General features: G+C 38.3%; 1 protein-coding gene across 4 annotated transcripts in view; it reads left to right on the forward strand.

Annotated features, from left to right (window-relative positions):
* LOC5573320 (gamma-aminobutyric acid type B receptor subunit 2) overlaps positions 1-26,715 on the forward strand; it is a 110,130-nt gene extending 83,415 nt beyond the window's left edge. For all 4 annotated transcript variants that reach the window (XM_021837755.1, XM_021837757.1, XM_021837756.1 and 1 more), the window contains exons 4-14: positions 10,503-11,064; positions 17,566-18,600; positions 18,663-18,881; positions 18,944-19,239; positions 19,307-19,670; positions 24,305-24,640; positions 24,703-25,006; positions 25,070-25,142; positions 25,199-25,532; positions 25,593-25,737; positions 25,792-26,715. In XM_021837755.1, the coding sequence (XP_021693447.1) occupies positions 17,632-18,600; positions 18,663-18,881; positions 18,944-19,239; positions 19,307-19,670; positions 24,305-24,640; positions 24,703-25,006; positions 25,070-25,142; positions 25,199-25,532; positions 25,593-25,737; positions 25,792-26,558 (3,807 nt within the window). In that variant the 5' untranslated portion in view covers positions 10,503-11,064; positions 17,566-17,631 and the 3' untranslated portion in view covers positions 26,559-26,715. The remainder of the gene's footprint in view (positions 1-10,502; positions 11,065-17,565; positions 18,601-18,662; positions 18,882-18,943; positions 19,240-19,306; positions 19,671-24,304; positions 24,641-24,702; positions 25,007-25,069; positions 25,143-25,198; positions 25,533-25,592; positions 25,738-25,791) is intronic.
* Positions 26,716-27,147: the final 432 nt, after the last annotated feature.

The following is a 27,147-nucleotide window of genomic DNA, read 5'->3' on the forward strand; positions in this document are numbered from 1 at the left end:
CAGAGTTATTATACTGGATAACGATGCATTTTTTTATTTCGTCGTCGCACTGTGACGAATCTGACGATTGCCTGCCCTGTGATCTAGTATATGAGACGTGGTTTTACGAATTATGAAGTGCAACACTTCTGAGACTATTTCACACTTGGATCTTGAAAGATCAATTGAAGGAGAAGCTTTGTAAATAGCGTGTTTCATCATACCTGAAAAAACGTATAAAAATTGCATAATGGATGTGGATAAAATAAAATGCAATGTCCAAATATGTCCTAAAAGACCTTAGTTCTTTCATGGAAGGAAACAAGGGACACTTTAATATTCGTAAGCAGCAGAGTATCCACCCACTTGTTTTATTTGACTGGTTGGTGATGTGAATCTAATACAGTAACTTAATATCATTTAAAATCAATCGTCATCCAGTTCAAAACGTAGTGCTACAAACCAAGGAAGGTCACCGTTCAGAAATATAGAATTTTTGGGCGAAACTGCAAAAAGCCCGTATAAATGTTGCAGTTGTTCCACATCAAGCGATGCCTTTTTCATAGGGGCAAGCAGCCTCAGATCGTTTTCGATTTGGAAAAATCAGTTTCTTGGATTTCCCCAAGCGCACCGCATGATTAATATCCTTGAAGATCAAGGATGTTCATAATATGTTTCGGCAACAGACCAACCGCTGCTTGGATTCGCTCCCAGAAAAGTGAATGATCCTACAACAATATAAATAATATATGTATGGACCTTTGCACGGATTCACTATTTGACGTTTTAGCGGTGCCGTGTTATTTATGTGACCATGGCAACCAGTGAATTTGGCACCGCTCAAACGTCAAATTAGTGAACACGTGCATCGGTCCATTGGTCCATGCACGAGTTCACTAATTTGACGTTTGAGCGGTGCCGAATTCACTCGTTGCTATGGTCACGTAAATAACACGGCACCGTTCAAACGTCAAATAGTGAACTCGTGCATCGGTCCATTGCATTAAGATTTAAAGTAAAGACAAAAAGCTCACCGTGTTTGAGTCTATCATGTAGGTTGATATCTTGAAACGTCATATGTCTTTGTTTCTTAAAAGAAAAGTCACAGCCACCTCGATGTGTTTCGAAAATATTAATGGATGAATATATATAAATTGATATTAACAGATATTAATACCAATATTATCAATTGTCCTGCCCCATGATTTCTCCAGTTTAGTGCCTTTGAAAACGTGAGTAGGGGCACAAATCGGCCATTGCGCCGGCCATCTTTGGATTCCGAGATGTTTCACCTTAATGCTTCCAGTGGATGATTTGCCCTTTGAAAGAAGCACCACACCACACTAGACAGCGGGTTAGTATGCAAAAGGCGCTCACGAAGAGTTTTCCGACCTGAAGCGGGAATCGACCCCACACTCCATGGATCGATTGTCAATTTTCATTTAAACTGATAATTTGAAATGGATATAACTAACATGAAGGGCCTAAGATAGTGGTTCCCAACCTTGTCAGTGTGGCGGCCCCCTTTGAGGTCCTACAAGCATTCCACGGCCCCTAGAAAATTAATCTTGACAAGTATCATTTCAAATTGATAGATTATCAACACAAGGATTTCATCTGAATTAGAGTGTCTATCCCGGGACATCCCGGGACAAAAAATCCCGGGATTCGAAAAATTTCGGGATTCCCGTTTCCCGGGATTTTATTTCTGATATCCCGGGAATCCCGGGATTCCCGAAATGTACGTAGAATTTGATAAAAACCACTAAATTTCAATGAAAAACAATGACATTTTTCCTCACTATCAACCATATTTGATAAAGTAGAAAAGCATAATGCAAAAGAGAATAAACGAGTACCGTAGCGATTCTGTGCTATAATTCCATGCTATAATGCATGTATTATCATCCAAATATTTTTAAAACCTGTACTGATTGAATGTTAAGCGAATTATATAAACGAAATTTTGACGAATTATTATCGTAATAACAAAAACAATTTTTGGAGATCAAAAAGTAGTGTTTTTGATTCCGGGGTGAAGTTGATCAATTACTGCGATAGGTTTTCTAAAATAAAGAAGTATGCTATTCACTAAATTTGGGGTCTCTGAATCTGAATCAAGACTTAAAAATCTTACAACCTATTGATAAATCGGGTAATTTTTTAATTGAAAGTTGTGAATTACAGATTACCTAAAGGTAGGCAATTTTCTTAGAAATTAGCAACCCTCTTGCAAAAAGATCATTTTTTCTCTAAAAAAAGAATTTGTATCCTCAATACAAATTCGAAACTGGGTGCACAAAACATATCTGGAATGTATGAAACAGTTTATTAAAAGTGTAGCTTTGTATAGCCGTGGAAAAAGTCGATTGTTTGGAGAAGAAACCTTCAACAGTTCATAAAACATTTCCTAAAAAATCTGTTTTTCCATGAAATAATTACCTTGAATGCCAAACCGAATTTATGAAAATCAAGAGTAGCTATCAGGTAATGCCACAACTCAGAAATTGTGATAATTGAAATCGTGTCATAGCTCTTATAACAGTCTATACACGTGGGTACGGGAATGATCAACTTCTCCCCGCTGATCAACTACACCCCGAATTACGGTAACAATTTTCATGAAAATATCAATTTACTAAGTAAGAAACACATATTTTTATTTGTCTAGCTGCAAAGTTTTAATGCTATTCTTTTCAACATCAACCGTTCTTATAAGCCTACGCTGAGATAACAGATTTGAAAGTACACCTAAACTGCCGCATATCGCAAGTCAGTACCATCTGTAAAAAGAAGGCATGGAGAAAATTGACTAAGAAGTTTTCAATCTCGTTTTCCATAATTTTTTTTTAAATCTAGGAGATTGGAACATGTTTTGATCTTAATAAAACTTTCATTGTTTGCTTTGCACTCCGTTACCTTTTCAAGAAAAATATAAGGATGACCAAATAACGATTCATTTTTGTGTTACGCGATGCGAAAATCTACAGTGGGACTGACATGCGTTTACTTTTGCATTGTATTGTTAAATTTGTACTTCCATTTCAAACCGAAAAGCTAGTTTTATTGAAAATTTGATAAATCCCGGGATCCCGAGATTTCCCGGGACAAGCATGGATTTTTGTCCCGAACCCCGGGACGAGCAAAGGGGCCGGGAAATGGACACTCCAATCTGAATATTAGGCTATAGTGACAAACTTAATCTTGATTTGATCAATTCAAATTGATAGATTATCAACACAAAGATTTCATCTGAATATTAGGCTATAGTGACAAACTTAAGCTTTCATTTTTTAACGTAGAGTTCAGAAGAAATTTCATTCAATGTCCAATAATTGATTCAATTTTATTCTTGTCTATCCTATTTTCAATTACATCTGAAACTCTCAAAGGATTTTAAAAATCTGCAAAGTACCATTTGAGAGGCTTACCATACATCTTTGTTGAAATTCGTCGAAATATTTCCAGAAAAACTGGTTACTAGTTGTCATTTTTGTTAGGTTGCGGAGTCTATCAAAGTTGGCGAACAAATCCATTAAAAATTTGTAGTCGAGTTATTGACCTATGCAAGGGTTAATTATTTGACGTTTCAGCGGTGCCGTGTTATTTACGTGACCACGGCAACTAATGAATTCGGCACCGCTCAAAAGTCAAATTATTGAACTCGTGCATTGGTCCATGGATCAATGCACGAGTTCATTATTTGACGTTTGAGCGGTGCCGAATTCACTGGTTGCTATGGTCACATAAATAACACGGCACCGCTAAAACGTCAAATAGTGAACTCGTGCATTGGTCCATAGTCAAATATGCCATCGATAAAATACTTAAATTCGCCTTTTTTTTATTGTCTCTCCAGATAGCTGCAATTTGAAATTGTCAACGCATTTCAAGTGCAATGATTCGAGTGGAAACAATAAAAAACCACAGAAGGGAAATGCAACGAAGTTCATAATGAGTCGACCAAAAACCCGGCAATATTTTTAAAAAATTACCCAACAGTCTCTCAAGATTTTGAAAGGGATGGTACACAAATTATGTCACGCTAAATTTCAACTTTTTCGAACCTCCCCCCCCCCCTTTTTGTCATACTTTTTGTACGAGTCCTCCAAAAATTTTGTAAGACTTGTCACGCTTGGCTTGACCCCCCCCTTGGAGCATGACATAATTTGTGCTAGACCCCAAACATGAAAAGAGAACAGCGCTGATCCGAAAAAAAAATAGTGAGCACCTCTTATTGAAAAATCTCGAGAATTGCTTCGACAGCATTGAGTGGTAAGTTGACATAAATTTCATTTAGAAACGCAAGTCTAAAAGGATTCTTTGACAATTGTTTAAATGCATTTAGAGTTCTCTGTTAAATTTGTCGCAAAGAAGAACCATAAAAGCGATAATTTAAAAATCTGACACACACAAAAAGAGGAAAGACTTGAAGTAACAGAAAACATCATTTCTTCAAAGGTACATCGAATGATTGTTATTTTTTTGACAGATATCGGGACACAACTTTGTGACTTTATGAAAAGTTAATAAATACAGTTTGTGCTCATAACATGAATGTCTTTATTATTCCTCGTTTTTGGCACGTTGATAATAGATTACGCAAAGATTAATAAAAAGCTGCTGAATGTTTGAGAGATTTGTTTTTAATGGTTTTGCAAATTGAATTTTACCAGTAACATGGTGCCATTAAATCATGTTGCGACTCTCAAGGCAAAAATGTAATATTAAGTGCAAATATGTAACTTGCATTCATAGTACAATAATTCTGAAGCATATTTTAGAACTTCAATCAAATTTGAAGGGTGGAAATAAAGCTAATAAGGAGATTCAGCACTTCGAATTTTCCAACACAAGCTGTCAACACATACAGGAAATCCATGAATTCAAAATGATTGGAAAAATAAGGGAAATACCCGGGTAATCGTAAAACGCATCATCTGAATTAAAAAAAAAAATAATCTCACGATTAGATCCTTCTAATGAGTAGGCCCTTATAGCCGAGTGGTTAGAGTCCGCGGCTACAAAGCACAGTCATGCTGAAGGTGTCTGGATTCGATTTCCGGTCGGTCCAGGATCTTTTCGTAATGGAAATTTCCTTGAATTCCTTGGGCATGGAGTATCATCGTACCTGCCCACGATATACGAATACGAAAATGGCAAAATTGGCAAAGAAAGCTCTCAGTCAATAACTGTGGAAGTGCTCACAAGAACACTAAGCTGAGAAACAGGTTCAGCCCCAGTGAGGACGTCATGCCAAGAAGAAGAAGAAGAAGAAGATCCTTCTCGAAGCCTTTTTGAAAATTAAATTGAGAGAAGAAAAAAATTTAAACAAGAGCGGAAAAAAATGCTTTGCAGTTTTGGTCTCTTTAGTCCAATTGAGTATTGAGCTGCATGGGACTGAATTGAAAGCCTCACTATGTAAAAATTTAGGAATATGAAAGCCCCTGACAATTTCAGATTCCAGGAAGCTGCTTATCGTTTTAGTTGTAAAACTATTATTGTTTAGGTGTAAAACTATTAATTTATATTCATTTTTTGGGTGAATGTTTTCGAGTGCGTAAGTATATTTTTAGAAAATGACAGAGAGGAAATGAAAAAGGTTTTAAACTGTTAAAAAAACAAGTCTTTAACGGGAATTGAACCGAGACAAGTATCAAACAATGGGGATGGACTTGACGCCTCTACCATTGAGGCTATTCATAAGCTCAATTGGTTCTACATCTTCTCATCCCATATGAACATGGATTTTATGTTCTTCAAATTTCTTCCGCGTCTGAGCTGTGAAACATGACGTCACAGTTAGTGACGTGAATAAACGATAAACTTACTCGTTCTTGGTAAATGTACTGCATACAATAAAACACAATTGTATCATGTCCTGTTATAATAACAACCTATGGTATGATTTTGTTATAATTGCTTTGTTTCAGTTATAACAAGATTGTAATAAAATTCTGGTATAATCTTGTTATGTATAATTGGAAAAATAATGCGGTATATCTAAATTTCATCGACGGGAGATAATTATATCTCAATAAGGTATATTTGTGTCAAAATTTTGTTATGATCTGCTAGTCGGAAATAGTAAAGTACGGTAAGAAGGGGAAAGAGGGGGGACAAGATGGGTCAGTATCAAGGCGGGTCCAATTATCTAAGGTGTCTTATTTTGCTCACTTTGTGGAGAAAACCAGACAGGGTAGGTGAGGAAGGGTTGGCCGTTTTGTTTACAAACATCTGAGACAGGTAGTAGAGAGATTGACTCCTGATTGATTGTAGAAGCAGTGTTGTCAAGAATTATTCTAATCTGGACGCCTCTGCACCTTGTGTGATCTACTCCTTTCTTTCTTTTTTGACAATTTGGTCCGCACTGATGGCAGCACAGTTAGTTTCAGTTTCAGCATCATTAAGGCAAGGCAGTAATGTTTGTAAACAAAACGGCCAGCAAGTTAAAGATGGCCTCCTAGCCGCTTTCGCCAAGTGATTACACCTACAGAGTAAAATGCACACACCTTGGTCAGTATCATTTTGAAGCGCAATTTATATTTTTATTGATCGGGATGATTTTTTTAAATGACAACTAGAAATTGTAATGTAAATTCTTAGACTTTTACTGACTGATACATATGTTTTTATCCCATTATCAACTACAAGTCTTCGGGTCTCAAAATAAATCAGCTTTGTATACATTAGGTGTTCTTGTTCAGCCGACAGCCATATATAGGATAGATGAGTAGTGAAATCACATTTAATATTGCATATTTGTTCAGATAAAAATTGAAGTTAGAAATGGTAGACCCATTTTGCCTCTGTTTTTTAATAGAGCAAATGAATATGTTCTGGAAACTGCTCGTTAAAAAACGAGTATTAAATTATATGTCTTATCATTCGCCGTTTAGAATAGTTTACTAGTGTGTGAAAGAATCTAGGAAAAAATAGGACAAATCGATTTGTTTATGGAAAGTTATGGGGATTTTTTTCCTTGGGTGGCCCACCTTGTCCATCCTTATAAATAAATTACCTAGAATATCTTAAGTTGAAACATTAGAACAAACGTCGAATAAAATCTGTCTGTCTATCTTCTATATGAATACAAATGGGATAGTGTTTGTATGTCACGAAATGACTTGGGAACGGGCATTCGGATTTTGAAAAATCTTCCATAGTCATAGGGAAAGTATTCCAGTTATAGCTATAGTGGTTCCCTATTTGGCCATATGTGTTTTCTTGAAAACTTTCGCATTTTAAATATTGTTGAATGTTTTAACATTAAAATTCATTTGATATCAAACTACTAAAACACACAGAATGATAAAAAATAATGAAAATAATCAAATTATCATGTATGGCGAAATAGGGAACCATTATGTCCATAACTGGTACACCTACCCTATACCTAAAGTTTTCCTACGTGTTTGTGTGCATGAAAAGCACAGGATTTTGTACGGGAAACTAGGAAAAACCCGGGAGTGAACGAAACTATATATATATATATATATATATATATATATATATATATATATATATATATATATATATCAGTCATCTGAAATGCTTGATTTGTTCGGAGGATTGTGAACTGCAGTATGTGATAGGGAATGTCTAATAAAATAAAGTATTGTGGAGTCTAGATATTGAAAACGATTCAAAAATTTTTTGTTCAAATTTTATAGACTAAATACATTAAACTACTAAACTATGAAAAAATATAAAGAAAAATATGTGAGTAACTTAGAAGATAAGTATATTTAATTGAGATCACAATGTAGGCAACAAATTTAGAAAATTTTATTTAGATTTCGTCTTTTAATATTTTTTATGGAAAAAGTCTGTTTTTGAAAATACATGGGGTGTTAAGGAATTATCTTTTCTTCTTTTTCCAAATTACTAAACTCATTCGATTTATGCTGTAATATATTTCAATATACTTTTGCCGTACTCCGTGAGGTAGAACTGCATTGTAAAAGTTAGGGACCCTGTTTTGTTTGTTACTGAATATCTCCAAAAATATTCAATCTCAAAAATTGGTTAAACGGGTTGGAAAATCTTGTGAACTACGTATTAAATTAAATATAGGATTTTTTTTAGATATTATTTCCAAAACTTGTTCGAACTTACTGGTAAAACTTTTGATAAGCTAGAATGATTCTTTTACTTGGAAATGCAAAATGGTTTGCAGCCGTTGTTTCTTTCAGTGGTAATCCTATGAAGCGGTAAACAAAAATAATATTTTGTCATTTCTCAGAGTCAATAAATTAAAAGTTGCGCGAAGAGTTAAAACAAATCTTATCGAGCTTTCAAACCGTCCAGCTATCAAACAGATCAGCAAAACAAATAGGGGCTTCTTTCAAAGACGAAGGAGAACAATAATTCAAAGAAGCCTCTTCGCGTAACTCTCTGTACATAGACTCTGTCATTTCTGAGCTCTTTTTGAGAAACTTCGCGGCCTTGTCGGGCACTCAACGTATTATATAGTGAGCGTTAGATTTCCGCTCCATAAACTGGAACACTTTTCTTCTTCGGTATTTTTCGACCATGCCACTGGGTGTTGCATGCAAATACTTTGTTTAGTGTAGTGTTATATTTTCAGGACAAATTGACCATTTTCCCTATTAAAACTAAAAGCTTGTTGAAATTATCCTTATACTATAGATTATTTAAGAAGTTGCTCTGCATAGCTTACAGGATTCGTAAACTGCAAATATTTAGGTTATGATCCTGTTGCATATAAGTATAAAAATCATTTCAAGACAATTTTATGATGTTTTGATAGTTCCCAAATAGGATTAATAACTACACTCAAGATAATGTCCTCATTTGATTCATGTGCCAACCCATATGGATTTTTGCAATGGGGGTTTGCATATGGAAAGCATGTGCGTAATCAATAGATTGTCGCCAATCTTAATTTCCATTGAAAGCATGATTATTTCATATCAAATCCATAATCCAGGCACATACTTTACATGGGCGGCCTCAATGGAGTATATTGACCGACCAAATCATTTCAATGAAGGTTTCTTTTGTTTTTTCTTGTTAAATCCAATAATGAGCAAAACAAATAATTGAATATAATAAAGTTTATTATATAGTCTGATAAACACATTAGAACAGTTTCAATATGTGTAGTACGATGAAACAATGAATTAGAATGAGCAGCAGAAGAAAACAAACCAAAAATTACCAACTTTTTGGAGCGACTCGTATTGGTCTTCTACGCAATCTCTGTGGGCAGCGAGTTCATCAGTCGGTAATCTTTTTTTGCTGTTACATCTTTCGATTTCTCCATCTGCATAAAAGTAAACATAAGTTAAAACAATATCAAAGTATTGAATTTTAGCAAATATACTTTCTGATGCAGCCAACATATCGCTGGATAAATACAGCTCAACGAGATCACTACCGCGAAACCTTCACACGGACGCCATATTTTTTGCACAGTGTGCTTCAGAAAAACGTATTACTTGCACATACTTTAAATATGTTTCAAATGCTAGATATATGATACAAATAAAACTAATGATTTTGGCAATTTGAGCAATGTATGTGTAAATTCACATGAATTTAAGGAAGCTATTTTCTTGAGTGGAATATTTTAGCAATTAAAATGAAACGGTTTGCGTTTGCAGGAGTTCCAAGTTTAATAATATTGATGTATTATCTGATTAGGGTTGAACATAAATTATGAAATTGAATGAAAGCGCCAAAGTTATTGACCAAAAAGATTATGTTTGACCAAAAAGATTATGTTTTGCTGCTTGAAAAATATGATTATATTTACGAAACTCAAATTCCTTAACACCCCATTTTGCATTTCCTTCAAAAATCACACATTTTCATTATTATCTCAGAAATCTGTCATGGGATCCTTATAATTGTATTTGGCTTTTGATATACACGACGAGAGAATGGTAGGGCTGTACTTTGTTCAATTATTGACATACTAGAAGTTGCTTTAAATTCGAGTTGAATTTTTTTTTCATCCCTTAACACCCCATTTTACGGTATATATTTAGGTTAGGTTAGGCTTATATTGTTTAAAAGCGTTATTTTACTCTTATAAGCTAGGGGCCCAGATAGCCATAGCGGTAAACGCGCAGCTATTCAACATGACCATGCTGAGGGTCGTGGGTTCGAATCGCGCTGGTCGAGGAAATTTTCTCGATTTCCAGGGCATAGAGTATCTTCGTACCTGCCACACGATATACACATGCAAAAATGGTCAATCGGCAAAGAAAGCTCTTAGTTAATAACTGTGGAAGTGCTCATAAGAATACTAATCTGAGAAGCAGGCATTGTCCCAGTTGGGACGTAACGCCAGAAAGAAGAAGAAGAAGCAGGTGATTCCAATTCACCTTTTAAATACGACTTTTTATATGAACATCAGGTTTATAGGTCATGTTTTGCACACTCCAACGCCTTGAACCAACAGATAGTCAATTTTTAAATCTTACACCTTCAATATGCTAATTTTGTACAGGTGCTAAAATGTCTTTCTTCGTTACTTTCTCTATCTTTTACAGTCCACATTACTACCCACCTCAACGTCATCCCCAGGCTGAGGGGATACGCTGTAATGAATGCAAATTTTATCAAATCACAACTACGGCGACGTCGACAAGGACGGGCAAGGAAGCCCGAATTGGCCATCAGAGAGCTCTAGTACCTATAGTGCCAACCCATAAACCTGGGCAACTGCCGAGGGGCTACAACCGCCATTATCATCGTATCATCATACGACCATCTCCATCATTTACGGTTGATGAGCAACGATGTGTGCAAATGAGAGGAATGGCGCTGGGAGAGAAGAAAAAAGCAGCAATGGAGCTCTATCTAACACGGGTACATGTTATATAGACCATTAAACCAGAACTAACTAAAAAACTGTAATACACCCACCGCCTCTGCCCCCGTACAAGGATCGTGGGACGACTGTCAGTTAACCAGGCCAGGCCACCTTCGGGACGACAAGAGCTGCTATCGCATAATTAAATCAAAGAGCAAAAGTTAGGTCAAATACATATACTTGCGAAATCACGTTCGTGCCTCTTGTGCCGGTTGAGCAACTGTGCGCCAGGACCACGGGTAAGTGAATGAAAGATTCGTTGAAAATTTAATTTCGAAAATTAGACGTTGTTGGCTGGAACTTACTGCATGTGGAATGGATGGCAAGACTGCATGTGAAGGTAGATCGAATGACGGCAGAAAATCCTTACAATTTGATTATGCCCTGTATACATGAGTTGAGTGCGGGAGTTGTACTACTTGAACATTGTAACATTAATGTTATTAGTCTTCTAATTTGTCTCTTGATTTATTGCACAAAACGTTTGCTATCGTTCAAACTTTTATTGTCTAAATTAAGGACAATCTTGCAATATCAATAAGCAATTATAGTCCGTATCAAAATCATCAAAAAAAAACTCATTTTTATCTTAATCAATAGCCTTTTTCTTCGAAAATTTGAATAATCTTTCTTTCCTATTTTATCCTCTTGAAAATGATTTCTTTAGACTTGAAATTGTTTTCGACAAACAGTATCTGGTAGGCTGGTAGTGAATAAACATTTTTCCAACAATGTCTTCAAATTATGCACCCCACAAACGCTCAGTCTCCAACATTATTCACAAGATTTCGAGTGATGTCGTATAGTACATAATATAGTACATACTGAGGCGTCCGATTTGAAAACGGTCTTCGGCAAAGTTGTAGCTGATGAATGTATCTCACAGTATCAACGTAGCTCTAATCTCCAAAAGCACATGGGCAAACACTACGACCGATTGAATTAATTGGTTGCTTTTCTCATAGTAATTCCCATATAAACATTGAAGGGCTTGTGCAGTCTCAGTTTTCATCCAAATGAGCTCAAATTTCGAGAGGACACTCAGAATATGATCCAGAATCGAATGAGCGGTGTGGAGCAAAAACGATTTTTTGAACCACTCTAGTACATATGTGATTATGTAACCGGAGAGGATATTTTCAGTTGTTCCGTGAATGCGATGCAGCAGAAACAAACATCGGATTTTAATCGAACAGTGGCTCTTCGAAAAAGCTTGAACAATTTGACATGCGTTTATTGCGGAACATCATCAAACACCGGTGTATGTAGGGAGCTGGATTTGAGGTAATTTGACTGATAAAAACCCCAATTAAGAAAGTAAGCAGGTAATTCTTCACCCCACGTGGAATCCTCCACGTATCGCTATGAAGAAAGTCATCCAGGTATTTCTTCAGAAATTCCATTGAAGATTTTTACAATAATTTCATCAGGAATTAATTCAGACAATTCTACACGGATTCCCCCCGAAATTGTTGCAGGGATTAAGTTAACATCAGATATTTCTTCAGCAATTCCACAAATAATTCCACCAGGAATTCTCCAAATTCCACGAGGGATTTCTCAAAGAAACCTTCCAGAGGATCTCTCGGAACTTCCTCCAGGAGTTTTTCCAGAAATTTCACCAGGCAATTCTCCAGATATTTACATCAGAAATTCCTCCCAAAATTTCTACAAAAAAATCCCCACCAAATTACTCAAGGTGGAAAATCTTCCAAAAATTCTACCGGGCATTTATCCAGAAAATTATACAGGAATTTTTAAGCGATTCATCCCGAAATCTCACCAGGGGTTACTACATGAGATATAAGATTTCTGAGTAATATTCCAAAAAATCCATAAGGGATTCCACCAGGAATACTTCATTCTGAAATATTACTATGAAATCCCTCCAGAAATTTCTTTCATAGATTCCAGCAGAAATTCATTCAGGGATCCTGCAAAATGTTCTAAGGTTCTCTGCAGAAATAACGCCACGAATTCTTCAAGAAGTTCCACCAAAAGCGACCATCAGACATTCCTTTAGGATTTCTCCCAGATAAAACACCAGGAATTCATCCACAAATTGTACCATGATTTCCTCAGGAAAAGCCTCCAACATTTCTGTCAGTGATTCCTTCAGAAATTCCTCAAGAAAATCCCTTAGAGATTCCTTCAGAAAATTATCCAGGTATTTCTTCAGGAAATTCTCCAGACACATTCATCAAGGTATCCCTTCTATAGGAAATGTACCAATGATTCAATCAGGAGTTCTTCTTGAAAATGATTCAGCGATTCCTTAATAATTTCAGGGATGTTTACCAGAAGTTTCCAAGTGATTTCTTCAGAAATTCCACTTATACACAATTCTCCAGGGATTCCTACTGGAAATATTCTTCATGGATTACCTCAGAAGTTTGTTCAGTGATTCATACATAATGTTTGCACAAATTACGCCATGAAACTCCTGAAATTTATCTGAGGGTTCATCCAGCGATTACTTGAAAAAAATACTTCAAAAACTCTCCAGAGAATTCCACTCCTAGAGATTATTTGAAAAAATATATTTGTAAATTGACTTCAGAGCTTCTTCATGCATGACTACACAGCCTCCTCTAGCTTTTTTTAAGAATTCCCCATCAAACTCCTTGAAATCTTTCTCCAGAAACTCCTCCTTGAGTTCTTTTTTTTAATTCATCTGGCAATGTCTCCAGAAATTCTTTAAGACATTCCTTTAAAAATTTCTCCAAAAAATCCAACAGGGATTTCTTCAGGAATTCCTCTAGAAATTCTACAACAAATTATCGCAGAAATGCTTTTGAGGATTTCTACAGCAATTTATACAAATGATTCCTCCAAATATTCCTACAGAGATTCCTTCACGATTTTTCCGTAGTACTTCAGGGATTTTAACAGAAATTCCTCAAAGAATTCCTTCAAAAATTTCTTCAGCAATTCCTCTAGAAATTCATCCAGTCACATCTCTAGAATATCTATAAAGAATTTCTTCAGGATATTTGTCATGAACTCCACTACGATTTGCTTCAGAATTGTTTGTAGAAATCGCTGCAAGATTTTTTTTTCCAAAAATTCTACAAAGGGTTACACCAAGAATCCGTACAGAAATAGTTGCAGAAGGTACTCCAGAAGCTCCTCTATGTATTCCTTCAGAGATTGATTCTAAAATTGAGAGTCTTTCCTCCAGAAATTACTCCAAAGCATCCACCAGAAATTTCCAGGGATTCTCCCAGAAATTTCTTTGTTGATTCCTCCAGTAATCTTCCATACATTCGATCAGTAATTCTTTCTAGAATTTTTAAAGGTTCTTCCTCCACAAATTAGTTGAATCATTCAGGAATTCCTCGAGAATATCTACAGAAATTCCAATGTAACATTAGTATCCAAAAAAATCCTACAAAGAATTTTTCAGAAAAACCTCTAGTAATTCTACAACAAATTCTCACTGAAATGCTTCGATGGATGTCCACAGCAATTTATGCAAAAGATTGCTCCAAATATTCCTACAGAGATTCCTCCACGATTCTTCCATATTACTCCAGAGGTTTTAACAGAAATTCCTTAAAGAATTCCTTCAAAAAATTCTTCAGCAATTCCTCTAGAAATTTATCCAGTAATAGCTCTAGAATATTTATATTCCTTCAGAAATTGCTTCTAAAATGTTACAATCTTTCCTCCAGAAATTACTTCCACCAGAGGTTTCCAGGGATTCTCTCAGAAGTTCCTTCATTGCTTCCTTCAGTAATCATAAAGAATTTATGGAATTCAGTCAGAAATTATTTGTAGAATTCTTCACAAATTTGCTAAATCATTCAGGAAATCCTCAAGAATATATACAGAATTTCCCATGTAACATTAGTATCCACACAATTCATTGCATTACGAACCTCCGTTGTGTTGAAGGAAATGTTGAAACTGCTGCATACATATTCAATGAAATTGTACTAGAAATCATAAAACAAGAAATTCCTTCCAAAAAAATACGGCGAAACCTCAGTACAAAAAATCCAATATGGTATAACAACCACATAAAAAATCTGAAAAATCGGAAGCAAAAGGCACACAAAATTTATAAGAAACACCAGAAAGATGAAAACCTAGCAAAATATTTGGACATTTGCAATCAACTGAATCTTGCCATCAGTGATGCTTTTGTAGAATACAATTCAAAAACTGAACTTGAAATAAACTCCTGTCCAAAGAACTTCTTCAATTACGTAAAAACAAAACTAAAATCTGACAATTTTCCATCCGTTATGCACCTTGATGAAAATGTGGGTGACAACTCAGATAAAATTTGCAATCTATATGCAAATTTTTTCCAAGAAATCTATACTACATTTTCGGAAGAAGACCGCGATCGCAATTATTTTGCGTTTTATCCGGAATTTTCTAGAGATATTGGTGTAAATCAAATCCATGTGCGGGAAATTTCAGACGCTCTAATGAATTTGGACGCTTCAAAAGGTCCCGGCCCTGACACGATTCCACCAATATTTATGAAAAATTTAGCAAAAGAACTTACAGCGCCATTGTTTTGGCTTTTTAATAAATCCCTTGAATCCGGAATCTTCCCAAAAATATGGAAAAGCTCCTTTTTAGTGCCTATCTTTAAATCTGGCCGAAAATCTGACATACGTAATTATCGTTGTATTGCCATTATCTCTTGTATTTCAAAACTTTTCGAGACAATTGTCAACGAAAAACTATTTCTTCAAATCAAAAATAGAATTACTGACACACAACATGGCTTGTTTAAAGGCCGCTCGACCTCAACAAATTTACTTCAATTTGTTGACTATTCGTTGAATGCAATGGACAATGGAAACCACGTAGAAGCTCTTTATACGGACTTTAGCAAGGCATTTGATCGCATAGACATACCAATGCTACTTTTCAAACTAAAAAAATTGGAATCGATCCAAGACTGCTGAAATGGCTTGAATCGTATTTAACTGACCGCCAACAAATAATAAAATTCGAAGGAAACAAATCAAAACCAATTCAAGTCACTTCGGGTGTCCCTCAAGGCTCTCATTTGGGACCTCTTCTTTTTATTATGTATGTAAACGACATTTCCTTCATTTTCAATAAACTCAAAGTGTTAATTTATGCCGATGACATGAAGCTCTACCTGGAAATAAGAAATGAAGAAGACATCAATGTATTCCGCAATGAAATAGAAAAATTCTACATATGGTGCAAAAAAGCCTATTAGAACTGAATGTAAAAAAATGCAACCTAATATCATTTAGCAGAAAAAGAACGACACCACGCATTTCAATTTCATTAGGAAATCAAAATGTGGAAAAATGTGAAAGAGTAAGGGACTTAGGAGTAATCTTAGACTCTAAGCATTCTTTCGTAGACCACTACAATACAATAATTCACAGGGCTAATAACATGCTAGGGTTTATAAAACGCTTCTGCTACAACTTTCATGACCCATACACAATTAAAACTCTATATATTGCATATGTAAGATCAATCATGGAATACTGCAGCATTGTATGGTCTCCTTTCTCAATGACACACGAAGAAAGATTAGAATCTGTACAAAAACAATTTCTACTATATGCTCTTCGTAAATTAGGTTGGACATCATTTCCACTTCCACCCTACAAAGCACGCTGCATGCTTATTGATATACAAACGTTGAAAGAGCGGCGTGAAATCGCAAGAGTTTCATTTGTAAATGATATCGTTTCGCAACGTATTGATTCTACAGAAATTTTATCAAAATTAAATTTCTACGCTCCTTCTAGGCAACTACGAAATCGTAACTTATTCTTGACAAATCATCATCGAACAAATTATGCTAAAAACGGGCCCCTAAATCAAATGATGGCCATTTACAATCAACATTGCGAAACTATTGACTTTACCATGTCTCGGCAAAATCTAAAAACATACTTCAAATCCATTAGAAATCGCAACACATAACATAAAACAAAATGAAATGAACATTACTTACACTACACTTTCTTTTTCAATATTTTTTTATAAATTTCATAATTTTAGTATTAAGAAATAAAACAAAAATATGTATATGTAAAATGTACTAGTCTACGTCGGTTGACGAAAATAAATAAATAAATAAATAAACAATAGTTCATTAAAATAAGCTGAGAGCTATTTTTTCAGCTCATATTCTGCTAAATTTATCCTTAGCTTAGCTTCAGAAATTCATGGTTCTTCAGGAAAACAGTCATTAATTACTTGATGATTTTTTCCGGATATTCCCTCAGTTTCTTTTTCTAGCGATTACACCGAAAATATTCCAGACATTCTTCCTGGAATTCCTCTGGAGAAACGTCAAGAATTCTCCAAATGGTTTATTCAGAGATTACATCAGGATTCTTCCAGTAATTTCTCATGTATTTTTGTCACGCATTCCTCCTTATTTTTTTCCATGGACACTACAAATTTCTCCAACAATTTCTTCAAAAATTCCATCATGGTTTCAGGAAATGTTTAATAATTTTTCCATAGAATCCTGCAGAAATTCTACCAAATATTCCTTAAGCTATTGAAAAATACGAAGACTAGTTTACTAACATTCTAGAATCATTTCCGAATTACCATTGTATTCCTTTTTCAAAATTAGGTACCATTGCTCCTACTGTTCTCCTGAAGTACAGTTGCTGCTAATTGAGTTTTGAATTGTTGAAACACAAGTACTTACTCTCATTCTGAATATCTATATGACCAACATTCATAAGGTATCGTTTATCTTTCCTCCGCAGACGAGTGGCACGCGTGCAAGGACATTCGAAATCGCAACCGAGCAAAAAGGGGAACCGGGCAAAGCAATGAAAGCAAAAAGCGTCAGCAAAACCACCTGCATCAGCACTAGCACCACAACCACGATGACAACTGTCGTGCAGACGATGGTGATAGCATTGTGCCTGTTCCAGCACTGGGTCGGTGGGTCCAGGCCCGGAGCTGGCCACCGGTTGGATGTTTACATAGCCGGCTTTTTTCCCTACGGAGAGGGAGTGGAGAACAGCGACACGGGTCGAGGCGTCATGCCAAGTGTTAAGCTGGCACTGGATCACGTAAATGAGCATTCCACCATACTGAGAAATTACCGGCTGCACATGTGGTGGAATGACACCGAGTGCAATGCGGCCGTTGGAGTGAAGTCGTTCTTCGACATGATGCACTCGGGACCGCACAAGCTGATGCTGTTTGGAGCTGCCTGCACCCACGTGACGGATCCGATAGCGAAGGCTAGCAAACATTGGCATCTGACGCAGTTATCTTATGCGGACACACATCCCATGTTCACAAAGGATGCCTTCCCTAACTTTTTCCGCGTTGTCCCCTCGGAGAATGCATTCAATGCACCGCGGTTGGCTCTGCTGAAGGAATTCAACTGGACCCGGATAGGGACGATCTATCAGAACGAACCGAGGTATTCCTTGCCGCATAATCATATGGTGGCCGACCTGGACGCCATGGGGCTGGACGTGGTGGAAACGCAGAGTTTCGTGTACGACGTGGAAGAATCGCTGAGGAAACTACGTGAGAAAGATGTGAGAATTATACTCGGAAATTTCAACGAATACTGGGCCAGGAGGGTGTTTTGCGAGGCGCACAAGCTGGAAATGTATGGGCGGTCCTATCAGTGGCTCATCATGGGAACATATGGGAATGATTGGTGGGATGTGAACGATACGGACTGCGATGTAGACAACGTGCGAATGGCGCTGGAATCAACGATTTTGGTGGATTTGCTGCCATTATCTACCAGTGGGGAAATCGCCATATCTGGAATTGTAAGTTAAGAGGGTAAAAATTACATAAAATTCTAAACATTTCATTATGCTCTCATTGCTAGACTGCTGACGAATATCTTACGGAGTACAACAGTCGACGAGGGGTTGAATACTCGCGCTTCCACGGATACACCTATGACGGAATCTGGGCTGTGGCCAGCGCCATTCAATATGTTTCTCAACGGAAAGAGCATTCGTTGACCCATTTCGAGTATCGTAAAAAAGAATGGGAGACTATATTTCTCGAAGCGTTGAAGAACACCAGTTTTGAGGGAGTTACTGTAAGTTGATTTCCAGGTTTGATTTGGGGATTCTGACCATTTATCCTTCGAATCTTCCGTAGGGTCCAGTCAGATTTTATAATAATGAGCGAAAGGCAAGCTTCTTGCTGAAACAGTTCCAAAACAGCGAAGAGGTCAAAATTGGAGAGTACAATTCGTTAACGAACCGGCTGGATTTGACACTCGGTCAACCGATGAAGTGGGTTGGCCGATCTCCACCAAAAGATCGTACTCTGCGAATTATTGAACACAGTCAAGTGAACATAACAATCTACGTTGTGTTGGCGAGTACTTCATGCGTCGGAATCGTTATGGCCACAGCGTTTCTGATCGTCAATATCAAGTATCGGAATCAAAGGTGAGGCAGTCCATCCATCAATGAAAATTTTACATAGATGATTACAAATTTCGTTCTATATCCACAGATACATCAAGATGTCTAGTCCGCATCTGAACAACCTAATCATCATCGGCTGTATTCTGACCTATTTGAGCGTAATCTTTCTCGGACTGGACAGCGGACTGAGCAGTGTGCCGGCATTTCCGTACATCTGTACGGCTCGGGCCTGGCTACTGATGGCCGGATTCAGTCTGGCGTTCGGGGCCATGTTCTCCAAAACATGGCGCGTCCATTCGATCTTTACGGATCTCAAGCTCAACAAGAAGGTCATCAAGGACTACCAGCTGTTCATCGTGGTGGGAGTCCTGCTGGCTATCGATCTGGCGATCATGACCACGTGGCAGATTGCCGATCCATTCTATCGGGAGACGAAGTACATCGAACCATCGGTAAGTCAGATTTCTTGGATCAGATTTTTTTTTTCCTCGTTGTTTACACAGGATATGCCTGGAAAAGTTGCATCTTGCTAACAATTTTACGTTTGTACTGTCAATTTTTGTTTCTTTATTTAATTTATATAGTCTTACATATAATTTACATATAGTTTGATTTTTCAACTTAGATTTGGTGGTCCTTTCAGCGGTAATTGACCAGTTTTTTATATGATTGGAATTGGTTCCTTAGCAAAAATTTAGCCTAAAAGAAAAAATGAGGAAAAAGCCTTTGAATTTAGAAAAATGATTGATAATAAAATAAAGTACAGTACAGGCAATGAAATATTTAGTAGTATGGGATTCCAAGAAGTTGATCAACTATTCCAAAACTTGGGCTTTCGTTCAAACTTATCATCGGTTACTTGCAATTCTGTGCAGTTGAAAGGGAAGAAAGGATCGAGATCCAACATCATTTTCAGTATTCGGTTTTGCTTTGTTTGAAGCTTTCTTCGATGAGTTCTTCAACTACTCCACGTTGGAAAGCCATATTGTCACATTTCTGTAGTGAGTTTTGAATGTGAGCTCCGAATTTTAGTTTGCGATCCATAGTTAGACCCAAATCCTTAACTTCTTCTGACCACTCGAATTGATGGCCACGAGCAAGAACTTTGTGCCTAGGAAAGTATTTGGTACTACGCCGAGTCGTAAAAAAATGCTTGGGTTGGTCTCGGGTTGATTTTTTATGTTCCACTTCTTATGGAAGTGAGCAACTTGCAAGTGAGTTACTACTATTTCTGGCTACGAAAGCAGTGTCATCTGCGAATATGAAGAGTGCCGACCGTCAATCATCACAATGTCTGCCGTAAAAATGTTATAAAGCGTTGGACTCAATACTGATCCCTGGGGAACTCCATATGGGATGTTCTTTTTCTCGGAAAGTGTCCCATTGACAGTAACCTGGAAGCTGCGATGTTTCATTAAACAATTTTGATGAGATAGACAGGTATATTTCCGATTATGAAGAATTGCATCTTGCTAAACTGCGTCATATGCTTTCACTACGTCCAGCAACCCCATTTCGGACGTCTTTTTCGTTGCAAATCCAAAGTTGATAACTTTAGCTAGACGGACAATCTGATGGTTCGTAGACGGTCCCTGTTTGAAGCCGAATTGTTGATCCGGAATCATCTGCGCAGTCTGAAGGTGCGGTTCTAACTGATTCAAGATGACGCGCTCCAGGAACTTACTAATCATTGCGAGCAAACTGATAGGCCTATAGTTTACTGGGTTCATAATATCTTTGCGTAATTGGTTTTAGTATAGCAGTAATCATCGTATGTTTCCAGTTTTGAGGAAAATAACAGAAATGCTGTAAATATCCGAGCTAACACTATTACTGCTCGACGAGACAGGTGATTTAGCAGTTGATTACGTATTTCGTCACACCCTAAGGCTTTTTTGTTTTTGAGATTTTTTAGCGGGTTACCTCGTTTGATCGAACAAAAAACGCTTCGAACATTTTTGGAGACTCGTTGATTGATGCTATTGAATTTGCGACTGCAGCTGTAGTCACAGCATCGGATTCTAGAGCGTTGTCATGCGCTTTGTAAAGTTGTATGCTAATAGATTCGCTTTCATTAGAGGAGACGACATCACGAGTTCTTCATTTTGTAGTTGACGGCAGTATTTGCACTGATTACGAAGCGCTCGTGTTACTTTCCACATGGGCAACGCCTATCTCCATATTGTTGAGAGCTTCCCCTAAATTCTTGAAACGGTACTGAGCACACTCAATGTGAATGCGATTATTGAGTTACTATGCATTTGTAGTAAGGATTTGTAGTATTTCTGGGACAGCATATGATCGAATTGGTAACTTTGAGATTGTAAGACCCTCCACCCGCATGATGGTACTTTTGAAAAACACAATTGTGGAATCGATTGAGTCAGTGCCGTTAAACTCCGAAATAATCGGTGCAGAGAGGTCAAAATTGTCGTCCACTATTCTCCAGGATTTAACCCAGTCCGCTCGATGGAAGTTGAATACAGAATTGACTTTCGCTATAGGAGTAAGGCTTAGAGCTATTTCAAATATAACAGACAGGTGGTCGGAGGATAACTCGTTGAGCACCGCTGATATCGACATGTCTACGAGGTTGTTCGACACAACTAGATCCAAGGTCGATGCCCGTCCTCTACCTCTTGGATGAAATGTAGGTTTGACCGGTACGTGGATGAAAAAGCTGTTTGCGGTAATTAGCTGGATGAGCTGGTTACCAGCCTTTAGTTCTTTTAGCACCAGGAAAGTATACCGCAACGATCTTGATAATGTGTTCATTACTGGATAAGTTATTTCGACAGATTTTATTACTTTCGTGTTTATTTGATGGAAGGTTAAACCTTTTTCAACTGATAGCGTCGTCACGATACCTGTCCACTCGCACACAATGATAGTCAGGATGGTGGGAAGAATTTCTAGACTTAAGCCAGGTTTCTGTAACCAACTGCTCCAGGTAGTCTTTTCTAACGGGACAGCCACTGAAATTTGCCGTTTGGTTGCCGCTACAGTTGGCACATTTGATACGAGATCGGTCAGCTCGATCCTTGTCTTGAAGAATCGCTTTTTTTTTGAAGATTCTAGACTTTATCCTCACAAATTGGACGAGAAATTATCCAAACAACTACGAAGAATTTCTTTGCCCTTTAGATTGAAGCTGGTGACTTCCGTGTGTCATAAATTCGCTTTAATTGAAAGCTTGAAATCGTATTGGTCATCGTTGCATACGAACTCTGTCTCTAAAATTTTTTTTATATTTGATCAAACGATTCTTTTAGCTGAAAGCCATCAGCGTTGCCTCGAATGTTATTGACCATTGCGTTAAATCTGAGAATATTTTGGTGGTTTTCACTTTCTTGCTCTTCAGCGGTAACATTCTTTACGCGTCACATTTCCATTATATGATGGATTGGCATTACGTTATCCTATCTCTGAATCTCTGAAGGAACCTGTGGCCCATGGTTTCTCTGGTAATAAGTTTCTCTGTATAAATATCAAACGAAACTCTAGATGGTAGAAATAACTCTATAATTATTTAATTCTTGATAAATAAAAATATTACAAGACTAATCTCCGGATGAGAAATCGCTTGACTTGATGATATTTCTGGAGGAGCTTTATAAGGAATTCCTAGACAAACTTTTCGAGAAATTGCTGGAATTCATCTATTAGGTCTTAGGTCTTAGAAGAGTGTCTCCATTAAAAAGACTTTCGGCCCAAGGCCGGTAAGTCTCTGATATCTTAGAAGAGTTTCTTATTGATTTTCTGAAAGAATCCCTGGCTGAATGCGGGAATCGTTAGAAATCTTCTTAACTAAAAACTCTAGGAATCAGTGAAAGAATCTCTAAAGAACAAATCCCTGGAGGAAGCTCTGGGACATTATTGGAAAACATGGACATCTTCTGAAGTGAAAACTCTAGGGATCAGTGGAAAAATCTCTGAAGAAAAAAATCCTGGAGGAAGCTCTGGGGCATTATTCTAACACAATCCGAAAATTACTGAAGACATCAGCACACGACAGTTGAAGGATTTCCTGGAGCCATTTTGGAAGAATTCCTGCTAATTTATGAGTCACTAAATGAATTCTTGATAGAATCTCTGGGGGAAACAATTAGGTAGCACTTCGGAAAGGATCCTACCTAGAAGTAGCATACGAACCTCTGGAGCCTCTGGAAATTACACCAAGATTTTCTGCAAGCAGCGATTTTTTTTCGAATTATTTTTTATGTTTTGACAAAATATTTTAAGAAAACTCCAATGACGTTCTGTTGATGTTTTAATAATTTAATCTAGAAATTTCTGAATGAAACTCTATAGAAGCTTCTGGTGGTTTTCATGCAGCAAAACCTGATTTTTTTTTTGAATTGTCTGAATAAAATTGAAGACTCTCAAGATATATTCTGAGAAATCATAGGATAATATCCGAAGATAGGACAGCCTTTATCGCATACCGTTAAGGAAGTCAGATTGACATTGAAGGGTGATACGTTTAATACAAACATTCAACACAGTAAACAAAATAGCGACCGAGCCTCTAAAAATATACCCGCTTCCAGCATTGAAGCACCACCAGATACGTTAATTTACTTTTTAAATGCTCGAATCGGTTTCTCATCGATCTTTTGCAGACCTGAAGCCGAAGTTTTATCATTCCTACGAGTGTTTTGTGAACAGATTTCCGTTCCACTACGTGTAGACCTATGTCACTTCACTAAGCACTGTTCCTAGAAATGCCGTATTTCCTTAATATGGCACAGTTTCACCTATTCTTATAATTGGCTTTTGCGACATTCTCAGAAGTAGAGCATGCTGTTTGTACTACGTCTTCATATCGCGACTCGATCGCCTGATCACAACGGATATGTTTGACTTGATGGTTTTACTCCAACTCGGCGTTGGTATTCAGCAATTGCATATGACTTCAACACTATAAACTATTATAATAGTAGATGAAGTTTTAGCGATGAAATGTACCCGTTCAGAACTAGTATTCATCGATTTCGCACAAGCTATTTCTGAATAACAGTTCTCGGCTCGGCAGCTGAACATCTACGCAACGTTCATTAATCATTACCTGAATGACCATTTTCAGGAGCATCCCACTTTGGAGGACGTCATAATCGTGCAGGAGAACGAGTATTGCCAATCCAGCAGGATGACCATTTTCATCGGCGTTATCTACGCCTACAAGGGACTGCTGTTGATCTTCGGTGCCTTCCTGGCCTGGGAAACCCGCCACGTATCGATCCCGGCACTCAACGACTCTAAACACGTTGGGATGTCCGTGTACAACTGTGTCATCATGTGCGTCATGGGTGCCGCCATCGCACTGGTCCTGTCCGATCGCAAGGACGCCGTCTTCATTCTGATATCGCTGTTCATCATTTTCTGCACGACGGCTACCCTGTGTCTGGTGTTTGTTCCTAAGGTAGTGTTGCATTGAATGCTGAGTGTTTCAATGATCAATGACCATTCTATATATTATTGCAGTTTGTAGAACTGAAACGAAACCCAACGGGCGTTGTGGACAAAAAGGTCCGAGCTACCTTGCGGCCCATGTCCAAGAACCGGCGGGATTCTTCGGCGTGCGAACTGGAACAACGGATGCGAGACGTCAAGCAAACAAACTGTCGCTTCCGAAAAGTACTAATGGAAAAGGAAGCCGAACTGCAGGCTTTAATCAAACGGCTGGGACCGGACGCCCGAGCGTGGATAGGACTGGAGACGAGTTCATCGGAGCCGGACGTCAACAAAGAATCGGTCAAGATTCAAGTTAAGAAGGACTATGCCAGTGGTAAGAACTAGATAAGCCTGTTTTAAGATACCTTATAAAATGTTTTGCAATTTCGGATTTCAGAGGGAACTGAGTTTACCTCTATTGGAAGCTTGGTCTCAAGTAATGACACCTTGGATTCCGTTGGACCGGAAAGGTAAACTCGTGTTATTTCAGTTTACGCGCAATTCTATGGAAGTTTTTAAATTTCAGAAAGAAGAAAACCACGGTTGTACTTCCGGGTGAAGAACCACCAGCAAAGCCAATTGCTACAATTAGCAACTCCGTTCCAAAGAGCAATCTTGTCAACAACTCTGTTGGGCCAACAGTGGCACAAACAACGATGGTACCAACCATTACGACTGTCGCAACAGCTGCTCAAACGGTAACGACAACTGCCCCACAAGCCATCGCACCCAAGATCTCGGCCACATCAAATAGTATAAGCAGCAGCACTAGTGTTCCACAAGACCCCAACAAACCGATGTTCAACGACGTCCGACGGGAGTCGATGGCTAGTTCAAAGTATTCTCCAGGCCAAACGAAGGTACGCTTGCGTTTTATTGCCGAGTAATGATCAGCATCTAATACTCTAACCCTCTAACAGGATCGATATGAGGACGATCGTCCTTATCAAAATATCACTAAATCGAGCACTCAGGTCAATTGCACTTCCGCGACTTCGCTGAATCATTCAACTACCGAGCTTAACCAAGTATGCCACCACAGCAAATCCGTCGGAAAGAGTCGAGGTGAGTAACTATGTTCTAAGATTATTTCTCAAGTCTTAATCACGCTCCTTTCAGATCAAATCAATGACCAATCCCGGCGGGTTAGCGTCCAGATGACATCGTCCCTCAAAGGAAACTTTGTCGTATCGCAAAGCGACCTCTGGGATACCCACACCTTGTCCCATGCCAAACAGCGTCAGTCCCCACGGGGACAATCCCGCTGTCCTGATCATGGTCACCCACCGCCTCAGCAACAGCAGCTGCAACAACAACAGCAAACTCAATTCGATCACGAACGAGAGAACAGCACCGGCACGTCACCGGCGCCAATTCAGCGTTGCGTATCGGAGAAGAACCGCACTAAGCATCGGCACAAGCAGAAAAGTACCGCCTGCCAGAGCGAAACGGATAGCGAACGTGAGCAGCGTGACTATCAGAACTTCCCCGCCTCCGTGTGTTCAACGGGCAGTACCGTGGCGGTCACGTCGGCGGCCGCCAGCTGCGTAACACCTACCAAGATCACCTCACGTAAACTGTCGAAATCGCAGCACTCGCACCACCACTCCACGCCGAACGTGGCCCCCGAGAAAAAGCATTCCGGCTCTTCGGGCAGCGGAACCGGTGGAAGCACACACATCCGGCATCGCAAGAAGGAATCCAGCTCGAAGCCGAATCTGTACGGGGCGTGTTCCGAGTCGGAGCTCCTGGATGGCGATACGGCCATCCTACCGATCTTCAGGAAGCTGCTGAATGAGAAGGACTCTAGATATAGGACTAGGAATACAGTTGGCGCCAGCTGCCCCAATATATCGATTAAATGTGATATTGTTGAGTATCTGTAAGACGAAAGTTTGCTACGTTCGTATTATTTCCCCTTTAGGATATTGTAGACATTACGTAAACGTTATCGAGCGGTTTTAAACATAGCACAAGAGTCCGTGAATTCGATGCCATTGGTGTTTGACGACAACTTGAAATTATAGCTTTGGTCTGTCTATGGTTGAAAGTGATACAAAGGTTGGTATACAACCACAGCTGGTATACAACCACAGCTGCGCTCCACGCCTTTTTGCACCAACCGGATCCGGAGCGAACACCAGGAGAACACCATTTTTGGAGGATTTGCCGTACAGTGAAGATCTGGTCCGTTCTCGATCGGCCGTCAACGAAGCCACTTCCCACGAACTCGCTTACTATAGGTGACAGACGACGAAAGATGATCTGGGATAATACTTTGTGGGCCGCATTTAGAACAGTGATCGCTCGAAAGTTTTCACAATCTAACTTGTCGCATTTCTTGTAGATGAAGCATATTACCGCTTCCTCCAACTCCTCCGGTAGCTGTTCTGTTCCCTAGATTGTGCCTATCAGCCACACAAATAGCCAGCCACTCTGGGCCTATCTTTATAAGTTCAGCTCCAATACCACTCT

Source organism: Aedes aegypti, chromosome 1 (assembly GCF_002204515.2).
Source record: "Aedes aegypti strain LVP_AGWG chromosome 1, AaegL5.0 Primary Assembly, whole genome shotgun sequence".
In the NCBI taxonomy this organism is placed as follows: domain Eukaryota; kingdom Metazoa; phylum Arthropoda; class Insecta; order Diptera; family Culicidae; genus Aedes; species Aedes aegypti.